The 13,440-nt window shown below is 38.8% G+C and overlaps 1 protein-coding gene across 1 annotated transcript in view; it reads right to left on the bottom strand.

Moving 5' to 3' along the window:
• CFAP54 (cilia and flagella associated protein 54) overlaps window positions 1-13,440 on the bottom strand; it is a 298,821-nt gene that overhangs the window by 26,820 nt on the left and 258,561 nt on the right. The window contains 2 exon segments of the mRNA XM_036865998.1: window positions 3,356-3,430; window positions 12,527-12,668. Of these exon segments, the coding sequence (XP_036721893.1) occupies window positions 3,356-3,430; window positions 12,527-12,668 (217 nt within the window).

Raw genomic sequence — 13,440 nt, 5'->3', positions numbered from 1 at the left:
GTCAATGGTCTGCTGCAGTAATTCTACATATTTCCATAATAAAAAATTAAGTTCCTCATTTAAAAACATGGGAAAAGAACATGAATGGCCAGATGAAAAAAAAATTTTAAGCAAATATTAAATTTCAGGTATTTAAAACTAAAGAGAATTTAATTCAAGAAACAGTAACCAAGTGATGTCATGTACAAGGCACTGTAAGAATTCAAAGATTAAGATAGCACCACCCCTGCTCCAAAGAAGCTAATGATCTAGTGGGAGGGAGACAGTGTAATGTTTCAGGTCTTACTTCAAATGTCATCTCCTAAGAGAATTCTTCTCTGACCACCCATCTAAACTGTTGCCCCATCCCCTGTTACTTTCTATCACAGGGATCAGAATACTTTTCCTGTAAAGGGCCAGATAGCAAATAATTTAAACTTTGTGGGCTATATGGTCTCTGTCAAAACTACCGAGCTCTGCTGTTGTAGCTCAAAAGCAGCTACAGACAACTGGTAAACAAATGAGTATGGCTGTGTTCCAATAAAACTTTATTTACAAACAGGCAGTGGGCCAGACATAGTTCACAGACTGCAGTTTGCCAACCCTACTCTAACATCTCACTCTGTTTTTTCCTTCATAGCACTTAACAAAATGAAGAATTATCTTGCTTATTGATTTATTTACTATTTCTCTCCAAAAACAAAACAACAAAAAAGGCAGCTCCGAGAGAGTGAGGTCCTTATTGCTTGTTCACAGCAGGCTCTCTAGGGCCTAGAAAGGAGTTCCTGACACATAGGCAGTTCACTCTAAGTATTCGTTGATTGGCTAAATGAATGAACACCATTCCACAAAAGGAGAAACACAGACTGTCAACAAAGTATGAACTATATTTGGCTTTACTATTAATAAATATAAAATAATTGAAAATGTAATTTTTCACTTGTCAGACCTACAACAGTTAGAAGAAGAGGAGGAGGAGGAGGGGGAGGAAAGGGAGAAGAGGAGGAGGGAGAGAGAGAGAACAGAAGAAGGAGGAGAACTAGTGTGGATGAACACACGGGTACATTGGGCCTCTCTCTCCCTACTGCAGATGGGAGAGAAAACTGGTGTCACATTTCTGGAGGCCATTTGCAATTACATACCAAAATGTATATGCCCATTCAAAATGGGCAAAGGATTGAACAGACATTTCTCCAAAGAAGATATAAAAATGGGCGATCACCGATTAGTCATTAGGGAAATGCAAATCAAAATCACAATGAGAGGGCTTCCCTGGTGGCGCAGTGGTTGAGAATCTGCCTGTCAATGCAGGGGACATGGGTTCGAGCCCTGGTCTGGGAAGATCCCACATGCCGCGGAGCAACTAGGCCCGTGAGCCACAACTACTGAGCCTGCGCGTCTGGAGCCTGTGCTCTGCAATAAGACAGGCCGCAATGGTGAGAGGCCCGCGCACCGCAATGAAGAGTGGCCCCCGTTTACCACAACTAGAGAAAGTCCTCGCACAGAAATGAAGACCCAACACAGCCAAAAATAAATAAATAAATAAATAAATTTTAAAAAAAAATCACAATGAGATACTACTTTCCACCCATTAAGATGGCTATTATCAAAAAAGAGCAAGTAAGTGTTGGTGAGTATGTGGAGAAATTAGAACCCTCTTGCACTGTTGATGGGAATGTAAAATGGTGCAGCTGTTGGGGTTTCCTCAAAAAGTTAAACATAGAATTACCATATGATCCACCGATTACTAATTCCACTCCTAGGTGTACACCCAGATACTTGTACACCCATGGTTATAGCAGCATTATTTATAGGAGCCAAAACATAGAAACAACTCAAATGTCCATCCACAGAAGAGTGGATAAACAAATGTGGTATATACATACAATGGAATATTATTTAGTCTTAAAAAGGAATGAAGTACTGATACATGTTAAACCTGGATGAACTTTGAAAACATTGCACTAAATAAGCCAGCCACAAAAAAACCAATATTGTATGATTCCATTTATATGAGGTACCTAGAATAAGCAAATAGTAATAGAGATTACCAGGAGCTGGGGGAGGAGGAAATGGGGAGTTATTACTTAATGAGTACAAAGTTTCTACTTGGGATGATGAAAAAATTGTGGAGATGGATGGTGGAGATGTTTGCACAACGTTTTGAATGTACTTAATGCTACTGATGTGTATACTTAGAAATGATTAAAATTGTAAATTTTACATTATGTATATTTTAGCACAATAAAAAATGTATACAGATCTTCCTTTACTTATGATGGGGTTATGTCCCAATAAATGGGTAAGCTCATCAGAGGTTGAAAATATCTTAAGTCAAAAATACACTTAATACACGTAACCTACCAAACATCAGAGCTTAGCCTAACATACCCTAAACATGCTCAGAACACATACATTAGCCTGCAGTTAGACAAAATCATCTAACACAAAGCCAATTTTATATAAAGTGTTGAATAGCTCATGTAATTTACTGCATACTGTACTGAAAGTTAAGAACAGAATGGCTGTCCGGGTCCCGAATGGTTGTACATATGTGGGTTGTTTCCCCTCATGATCATGGGGGTGATGGGAGCTGCAGTTCACTGCTGCTGCCTCGTATCACAAGTATTGGAATGCATATCGCTAGCCAGGGAAAAGCTCAAAATTCAAAATTCAAAGTATGGTTTCTACTGAATGTGTATTGCTTTCACAATATCATAAAGTCAAAAAATCATAAGTTGAATCATTGTAAGTCAGGGACCATGTGTATATACTTTTTACTCCAAAATCCTATTCCTAAGAATTAACTCTGAGGATGGGTGAAACAGAAGGGTGAAATATGTATGTTCTACAACCCATCAACCTCAAGATCCATGAATAAGGATCTAGTTATATAAATAGAGCCTGACATGACAAATACATAAAAGAAACTATTATGTAAGCATGAAATAAGACAGGGTAGACTTTTCACATAAAAATATCTCCATTGCATTATTGTTGAATGAAAAAAAAACAAGTTACAGAATGCTTGTGCAGTATGATCCCACTGATGTAAAAATTCAAAAGTCTAACTATACATGAAAAAAATTTGAGATATTCTCCAAAATGTTAATAATGGTTATTCCCTGAATGGTGGATTTGAGATGATTTTAAGATTATCCTCTCCACAATTTTCTGTACTAGTTGATTTTTTAACAAAGAATATTTCTAACCAAAATAACATGCTATTATAAACTCATGTTTATCACTTTTTCACATTAATTAAGGACGGTTAGGCCCTTGATACTTTCATAATAGATGTTTTCTGTATTTCCATTTCCATAGCAACAACAGTACTTGTTAGAGAATCACATACAGTTTTAAAAGAGATGCATACCTCAGATAGTGGAGTTGCCTCTTCATCAGGCAAAAACAAAGATACTATTTCAGAGCAACATTCAATAATCATGTTCTAGAAATAATAAGACAATATAGTGAGGTTGATCTTATTGGTAAAAAACTAGATATTTTAATTACAAATTATTTATTTCATTTGTCTTTTGTTACATCATTCCCTAACCCTAATTCCCAGGATGAAACTTAGAGGGATTCAGAGGTCACAATCTTTTAAGTAATTAGGGTTATTTGAAAAGATACAAAATAGCCACAAACTATAAGATTTAACGATAAATAATAAATTATTTTAGGATTCTTTCCCTGCAAAATTCACAATTAAAATTCATGTGTTAGAGAAGAACAAGTAAAGTAATTCACATCAAAATAAGACTTTGGAAGATCACTTTTCTTCTGAGAAGAGAGCCCTGGAATAAAGAGGTTCAGATCTGAGAAAGGGTTTAAGCAGAAATGAACAGTTGGGAATTGAGAAAGAAATGGAAAGAGAAAATGAAGAAGAAGAAGAGAGAGTTGATATCATACGTGGTCTATTGCTGAGGACACTGCCGCAGCCCCTACTATTTGGACACAGCTGTGTTTCTGTGTGGACATCTGACCCAAGAGAGATCTACCTATGGGCAGGGTTGAATCAATCAGATTCTCCATCATTGTAATTTCATATAAGGAAGGACAACAGAAGAGAGTTATCATCAGGACTGGCCGGATGAGCCGAGAGGTCCCAATACGGAGTTGGAGAAGGCACCCAATGGGCTAGATGTAAAATGAGTGAGCAAGAAACAGAGATAAATGAGAACTGACACCGCCTGTGGGACTGAGTGCAATCTTGGCTCCCGACTCTCCAAGTTTCACTTTCTGTGGGGCCCACTGTGTTTTGTCCCCAGTCCTTGGTTATGCACGAGCTTACTTACCATGCCCTGCCAAATACTGCCTCCTTACCAAACCTATTTCATTTGAGCTAGCATAAGTAGTTTTTCTTTACTTACAACTAAAGGAGTCATGATTATAAGACTGTCAGACACTATAAAACTCGTAGAGGAAAACACAGGAAGAACACTCTTTGACATAAGTCACAGCAAGATCCTTTTTGACCCACCTCCTAGAGAAATGGAAATAAAAACAATAATAAACAAATGGGACCTAATGAAACTTAAAAGCTTTTGCATAACAAAGCAAACCATAAACAAGGTGAAAGACAACCCTCAGAATGGGAGAAAATATTTGCAAATGAAGCAACTGACAAAGGATTAATCTCCAAAATATACAAGCAGCTCATGCAGCTCAATATGAAAAAAACAAACAACCCAATCCAAAAATGGGCAGAAGATCTAAATAGACATTTCTCCAAAGAAGATATACAGATTGCCAACAAACACATGAAAGTATGCTCAACATCACTAATCATTAGAGAAATGCAAATAAAAACTACAATGAGGTATCACCTCACACCAGTAGGAATGGTCATCATCAAAACATCTACAAACAATAAATGCTGGAGAGGGTGTGGAGAAAAGGGAACCCTCTTGCACTGTTGGTGGGAATGTAAATTGATACAGCCACTATGGAGAACAGTATGGAGGTTCCTTAAAAAACTAAATATAGAACTACCATATGACCCAGCAATCCCACTACTGGGCATATACCCTGAGAAAACCATAATTCAAAAAGAGTCATGTACCACAATGTTCATTGCAGCTCTATTTACAATAGCCAGGACATGGAAGCAACCCAAGTGTCCATTGATAGATGAATAGATAAAGAAGATGTGGCACATATAAACAATGGAATATTACTCAGCCATAAAAAGAAAGGATATTGAGTTATTTGTAGTGAGGTAGATGGACCTAGAGTCTGTCATACAGAGTGAAGTAAGTCAGAAAGAGAAAAACAAATACCATATGCTAACACATATATATGGAATCTTAAAAAAAAAAAAAAAAAGTTCTGAAGAACCTAGGAGCAGGACAGGAATAAAGATGCAGATATAGAAAATGGACTTGAGGACATGGGGAGGGGGAAGGGTAAGCTGGGACAAAGTGAGAGAATAGCATTGACATATATATACTACCAAATGTGAAATAGATAGCTAGTGGGAAGCAGCTGCATAGCACAGGGAGATCAGCTCTGTGCTTTGTGACCACCTAGAGGGGTGGGATAGGGAGGGTGGGAGGGAGGCACAAGAGGGAGGGGATATGGGTATATATGCATATATATAGCTGATTCACTTTGTTATACAGCAGAAACTAACAGAACAATGTAAAGCAATTATACTCCAATAAAGATGTTAAAAAAAAAAAGTATAATGAACAGGGAATACTTCCTGGAGAAAGGGTCATATAAACTGAGGTATGAAAGAGTAGTAAGACTTCAACTGGCAGAGAATGGGGACAAGGGCATTCCAGATGGAGCAATGAAACAGCAGATATTCAAGGAACATAAAGAACCTGATACAGTCTTTACTGCAGGTGTGTATAGGAAGCACGGTGGTGAGAGTGGTGAGAAATAAGGCTGAGAGGTGTACTTATAATAGGACATGTAAACGTAAGGAATTTGGATTTTGTTGCTTAGGAAATTGAGAGGCACTGGACTGAGGGGATAATGATCTGACTGCTTTAGAAAGATAATTCTGGCTACCATGTAAAGCTGAACTGGACTAGGAAGAGATAAGAGAAAGAGAAATTAGCTAGGAGGCTACTCAAACTGTTTGGGCAGGAAGTGATCATGGCCAGAAGTAGGGCAGCTTCCATGGGACCAGAAAGGATGGAGGGCAGGCAGGACATCCAGCACTGATTGGGGGACACCAGCTTCCTATGACGAACTTTCCAGGCTCCTGGTCCACTTTACTAGACAGAGGGGAACACACATCCTGGAGTGAATTCTTACGTATTCTTCTTATTTATCCATATTTCTATATTTCTAATTGAGTTCTTAGGACTGGTTAAAGTATATTTTCTTTCTATACAAAAGGTTTCAATAATAGCTGTGATGGGTTACTGTCATGATTTCATCAAGAGCTATCAAGCAAAATGACACTGTCTGTATCATTAATCATTTCCATAACAGATGAAGACAGCCATGTTACCTGATAAATGCCTTCCATGGCTTGTCTCAACATGTATCAAACACAAATTTCGCCTCAACAACGTTCTGTTTCTTTGGCATTATTTGAGGTAAACCACATACACACTTGGGAAAGTGGCTGATTCGATGTTGGGCTGTGAGAAACCTCCCGTGACCTTGCTGCCACGGAAATGAAGACAAGGAAAGCACTGAACTCAACAATCCCAGGCAGAAGGCGGTTGGAGGGATGCTGCAGTTGGCAAGGGGCCTGGGAGGGCACAGAAGGACCCCTGCTCAATCTTTGCCATTTTCTCTTAAAGAGGAGCATCTGTTGATTTGATGAGGGATAGGCTTCTGAGTGACTTCAAAAATAAGAGTCAACATTTTGACTTAGTTGAAGTCCTCATTATTGTTCACCCATTTTATGGGAAAAAACTTCCTAAGTTGTTTTCAATCCTCCAAACTCCTGCTTCCCTCATCCCTCCTTCACATGCCATCAGGGTTATCTCAGCAAATTTCAGGGTGGATCATGAGATGCTCTTTCGGGCGCTGCCCCCAGCTTTTCCTACGCCCCACACCCAGCCCTGCCTTCCCAGGGCCCTACATTCACCCTGCACTCCTGCCACCCTGAAGACAACGTCCAGCTCCATGACTTCACCTGTCATCTCTTGCTGTATCCTCAGTCTGGAGTAAGTGCTCTCCATAGGTCTCCAACTAGAAGTTTCACATGCAACTATTGAAGAGGCACTATATTTTGGTTACTGGGCTAGATATCAGAGATCGAATGATGAATAAGACCCCTGAGCAAAGGAATTCAAAGTCAAGAGAGAGGAAGAGACACAGAAAGAGATAATGACCAAAACAATATAGTCAGGGGACAGGGTTCAAGGAAACATGGTTTTTATTTCAGTCTATAGGGGCTATAAAATGCTACCTGCGCTACTGAAGCAAGCACAAAGTCTAGCTCAACTCCTCTCTTAACACACACACACACACACCTATGTGAATGAGACTTTTTTAATGATAAATTAGAATAGTTTGCATCAACAGCTCCACCATTGAGAAAGAAGGATATCAGCAACCTTGCCCTTTTGTGTAAGTGTAGATTCCAGATAATGGGGGAAACAGGAAAAGGGGAAGGTGTCAGAGAGACTAAGCTGAACTTCATAATCAAGAGCTGAACAAGATTCACTTTGTTATACAGCAGAAACTAACACACCATTGTAAAGCAATTATACTCCAATAAAGATGTTAAAAAAAAAAAAAAGAGCTGAACCAGAGTGAGAAGGGGAGAGGAGTCAAAACACTCCATGCAGACTGAGTTGGAGGGAGAGGTTTAGGAGTCTGAACCAATGAGGCAGAGGTTGGAGAGCTGCCACTGTGAAGGTCAGAGAGGCACTAAGAGTAAGGCAGTTGGGAAAAAGGAGATTTAAAAGAAGTTACGCTGTATATCATGAAAGGATTCCTTCTCAGATATTCTTACGAGAGACTCATAAGAATAAGGTTTAGATTATTTTCAATGGTTTTGAACATTAAATTGATGTTTCTTTGAATGCCAGACTTTGCTTGCTAAGAGAGGGCCACTGGGCAGCTGGGCTCATTATGAACGACATCTGGGTACCTATGGCCAGACTCACACAGTGATTAAGCTCCTCCTGACAGGGACCTAATTGTACTGATTTCAGTATGTCCTTATCTCCTCAAGCCTGGAACATTTTTGCACGTAACGGTTTCTCAAAGATAACGTGTTAATTGATGCTAATGTTCAATTGTATTTTGTTCTATGTTTTCATAGTACTTTGACACTGGGGATATGTTGACTATATATAATTGCCTGGTACAATCCGGGCATCCCACATGTGTTTGCTGAACTCATCTTAGGTGACTTGGTAAATATATTTTAGGCTTATGGTATCAGTATGTTATCATTCCAAAAAAGGTGTTTGTGTCATAAAATCAGAATGGTTTGCATCTTTTATATGCTTTAAAACACCTGATATGCTCTGAAGATACCCCAAAAAGCTGTGAATGACAGGTTAAAACAACCCAGTGTTTCTGAGCCACTGTTGTCCATTTTGCAAGAAGGACATGTTTTCAAGCCAGAAGTGACTGGAACACCTGTTCTGTAGCCCTCCCAAAACATCTTAAATTAATACCTGTGTTCTGAAGCTTTGGCTTATTCCAGACCATAGGGATTTGGGGGAGAGAAAACAGAAAAAAAGGAAGGGAATGAGAAAGAGAACAAGATTCACCACCTCCCATATCAACCAAAGGCACATTTTCTGGACCTTTATATTTAACAACCCACCAAAAATCCATACTGAGATAGAAATAAATATATTTGATTATAGAGGTTATGAAATCCTGTCCAACTCCCAAACAGAATTGATCTCTTCAAGTGTCCTAGTTAACTTCTCATTAGCGCCAAGTGAAGGTTGTCATGACAACGAACTGGCAGATTTTAGTCCCTGGAATTTATTTGATACAACCTAGAACCTAGCTGTTTTTTTTTTTTTTTTCTTAAGTGCTGGTTAGTATATTGGGAAAAAAAGAGAAAAGTTTATATATTCCTTCCATTTCACAACTTTCAAATGTTGTGAATTAATTTGTTAGCTAATTCACCTAAACTAAAAATAGCAGGGTTTTTTCCATTTTGCGACATTCTTTCACATATAGAACCACCAGAACTGGAACACATCTCAAAATGCCCTAATTAAAGCCGAAGAAACAATTTTTAAGTTGGAGAATAAAATAAACTCTAAAACACAGAGGACAGCATCCGGATTGAAAGCAGTTTGTTCTACTCAGGGGACTGAGCTACTCGCATATATCACTCAAGTCAGGACATGAGAGCAAGTCACAAAGCTTGGCTAAGGCAAGGTGGGCAGTCTGGATTCTTCCCTCTGCTTGCATTCAAACGCCCCTACTTGCCCCTATTTAGTCCTGATTTGTTTATATTCATAGTCAACTTCTTGGCTCAGGCACTGGGCTCATTGTGATGAACTTGATACCGACATCTGACTCCCAGGAAAATTCTGATGGCTCTCATTCCAACCAAGGGACAATCTCTTCATCTCAGCAGTATCTGAGTGAAAGGATCCTGTTTAGAGATGAGGAGAAGACTAGTCCCAGGAAACATTAAGTGACTGGCCCTCGGTAGTAAAGCTGAGTGGCAGTGCACAACCTAGAATCCTTACTCTTGTGGACACTCGCTCTCCTGTCTCAGACAATGTAAGTTGAAAAGACAAATGGGTTCAGGAGAAAAATAATCATTTGCCTTTTATGAACTATATAATAATGGATTCAAGGACAATTTCAGCAAAGAACAGTCTAGGTTATGGCTCAAAGACAGCAAATTGGTAAGTTTGGTCTATGACTAAAAAACTGTGATTGTAAGTGATCTACTAAAGAAGTTCGAAAACGAAATGAGCTGAGTTCTTGAATACAGATATGAAAGGGCAACAATGCACTTTAGGAGAAGAATTACATATATGAATCTCATGAGTTTGAGATATCTGATCTATTGGGAGATTTATTCTGAGTACTCAGAATATCATTACTATCATTAAACATCTGGTAATTTGTGTTGTAACATTTGAGGACACTATAAAGGATGTGCAACTAAAATTCTAAGATACCAGTTCTATGACAAATGTAGGCACAGAGCACAGGTGACATAAATTCTGGAAAGTTGCTTTTTGCAAAGACTAACTGTTCTTGCCTGATAATCCTCTTACAGCTGGACTTGTTGCTTTCATGATATTGAAAAACGCACTCATTTACTCCACTGGTAAATTCAGACTGAAAAACGCCAACAAGTATATTCTGCAGATCAGGAGAGTTGCCAACTTTTGCACTTTCACATAATCGATGTAAAGATAAGGTAAACAAGAAAACAAAAAGAGCCATACCAATAATACTCTTTAAGAATTAAAAATGTTTTGTTATTGGTCATCAATTGAATATTAAACTAGCAGAAAGTGATTTTTTAAAAAAAAGATACAGCAGAACAAAAATAAAGGAAAGATCCTAAAAGCTTTCAGAGACGAAAAACAGAGATGGGACCCAAGTGGCTGGGAATTCAACCAGAAAAGCAGCAGAGGGAGGTCCCAGAATCAGAGCTGTGCTGCAGGCATTGGGGGCAACCAGTCCTTAACCAGAGCAGGAGTGGGGCCTCCAGGAAGGAAAAGAAGAGTTGAGATGTAAGTATAAACACTTAGGTACAAATCTATGGATGAATATATGACAGATCTGATGTAATGATCAGAAAGAAGTTAAGAAAAAAGACAAGTGAAGAAACCTTATACAGGAAAGGAAAATAACCACAGTACACTGTGACTTGGCTGTGAACATTGTTTACAGGCTTATAATGACGTAAACACTGAATGCTGATTTAATTAAATTCTGTGATATAACAATATTTAGAAAGGATGGGGAAAGGAGAAGTTGAGGAGAAGTATAGGGAATCCTTGTATAGTAAAGTCCTTGTATAGTAAAATCAATAGATATTATATAAAACTGGTTTATCAACAAAAAAATTATTATTTTTAGCTGTCATTAGCACTATTCATCAATTTTTCCAGCTTTCCTCTTTCCAAGTTGGTAGCAGAATTGTTGGCATGGCTCGTGACTTACTTGGCCAGTGAAATGTTAGTGGAAGTGATATGATGGAAACTCAAAGAGCCAGGGTGTGATTTGCCCCTTTTCTTCCCTCCTGCCCAGTGACTGGGGATGTTCCAGAGGATGGGTGCCACCAGCCTGGAGGCTGGTGTGAGGAGACATGGAGCCCAGTGGACCCACTTGGATTTGAAGGGTGTTGGTTATCTTTGCTTTTCATGACTGATCCTGCATATTATTTAAGACTTGGAAGTAAATAACAAAAGGAACAGCTGAAAGAGTTGAAAATGGTCTGCTCGCAGGACTGTGGGGTGTGGACATGTCGAACAGGAGACTGTCCCTTTTCATTTTAAACCTTGTACATCTATTTGATTAAAAAAAAAATAGCCATGGTACCTACAGAACATATATCTCATGCAACCGGATGAATGTGCAAATGGAAATTCAAAGAGCAAGTGATTAGGGGAGAACAGGTATTCCCTGCTCCTCTCATTTCCATAGAGGGTAAGGAACTTCCACTCCACTCCTGAAGAAGGAGGGACACTTCCAGCTTCTTTTGGACGCAGCCAGGAGAGCGGAGTCACTTATCTGATTGGTGAGTTTGGGAAAAGCAAACTAGGCTCAGCCCCATTGGGCCAATCTTTGCTTACATTGTTGAAGGCACCCTGCCTGCAGGACTGTTATTCTCTGCTCCTCCAGGCAGTCAGCCTGGAAGTCAGAAGGGGAGTGGGGGAAATCCTACAGTTACACAAGTGTGCTAGATTATTGTGTGACTAGGTGGGCAAGTCTGGCTAATTCAGGGGTGAAATATTAATAAGCTTGTTTGGCCATAGATCCAGAGCCATGTTTGCTAATCAGCTTTATCAGTAATGATGCAATGTTTGAGATCTCCATATATCAGTTTCCTGTGTCCTATTTCTCAATGGATTTAGAACTCAGAAGGAACTCCTCCAAAACATGAATATCAGTCATCACTCAACTTTGTAAACAGATTAATAACACACTATAAGGATAATGCCTTTTTTTCTAGTTAGAAAAATATAGATGTGTAGAAGAAGTCTGAAAGATATATGCTTATCTATATTTTCTAATTTTTCTTCCCCTATTACTTGGGTAATAAAAATGCTCAAATACTAGACCTAGAATAAAAAATTAAAAGTAACATTATAAACTTACAGAGCATTGTTTCTTAGGATTCATGGTTACATCTGAATGATTTCTCTAGATTGGCTTTGTTTTCATTTACCATCAGTTTCTTATAATTGGTATGCTTAGAAGAGCTTTGAAGAAAACATTACTTATGTGTCCAAAAGTTGGGTTATATCTGGTACTCTAAGTAGAGAAAGTACAGGCCAGAAGAACCACACCGTTCAAGTTTAGTTACATAGTTATGCTCTGATAAAGTAAAAAATAATTTAATTATGTATAATGACATCCATCCTGCAATGGCAATAAAATTTTCCATTATTTAATAACCTACTTCCATTTCTTTACCAATTGATTCCTCTTCCGTTTCTTCTACTTGAGATACATTTTCATTTGAAGTAACTTTAGGAGTTGTAGGCAATGATATTTCAGTGATTTGCGTAAGATTAGATAATTTCTCGTGAACTGAAATAACTCTAAAAATAACAAACATATATGCATTTTACTTGAAAAGTTAAGTAAGGCATTCATTTATTCCCAGAATCAATAAAACATGTAAAGTAAGTCCTTAGTTATTTAACACTTAGATTTCTGGCATCCCCAAACATCATTCAATCACTCCTTCATTGAAGAGACATGAGCACAGAGACACAATTCTCACCTGCATAATGTTTATGATCTAGTTATATGCTCAGACAGATTTATAATTACAAACTGGCAAAGACACAAAGCAAAAAAATGTAGACATCCAAAATATTTGCTTAAGATGAAAATAAAGAAAATAAATATCTACATGGGCAAAGAAACACCAGGCAATGACAAAAGATCTACTCCTACTTAAACTCAGTGCCACGCTCTGATTGGCTGGCTGGCCTGAAGATAAGAATTAGGACAAGTCAGCAATGGCTCTAAGAGACGGGTCAACGAGCCCACTCAGTGACAGGTACTGTGTGGGGAGTGGGGGTAGGGAGAAGAATCAAGAAAAAAGGAAAAGCTAAAGCCGAGGAAGAGGGCAGAGGACACAGTGGCAATTGTGTGGAGGACAGAAAGCTTCTGGAGCTGCGGTCCAGTGAACTATGGAGGCGCTGGAGACAGAGGTTAACTAGTGAATACAGTCAGAAGCTGGAAAAGCACTGAAACAGCTGAAGGAGGCAAAGAGCCACCTGCAGGGCTCCCAGTGACTCTAGGATACAGGCGCGTACAGCGCAGGTGCGCACGTATGTGTGCGGGGGTGTGCAGGTCTCCATG

This window comes from Balaenoptera musculus, chromosome 10 (assembly GCF_009873245.2).
Source record: "Balaenoptera musculus isolate JJ_BM4_2016_0621 chromosome 10, mBalMus1.pri.v3, whole genome shotgun sequence".
Taxonomy (NCBI): domain Eukaryota; kingdom Metazoa; phylum Chordata; class Mammalia; order Artiodactyla; family Balaenopteridae; genus Balaenoptera; species Balaenoptera musculus.
Note: the sequence above shows the minus strand (reverse complement) of the source record. Positions and strands in the feature narration are given on the sequence as shown.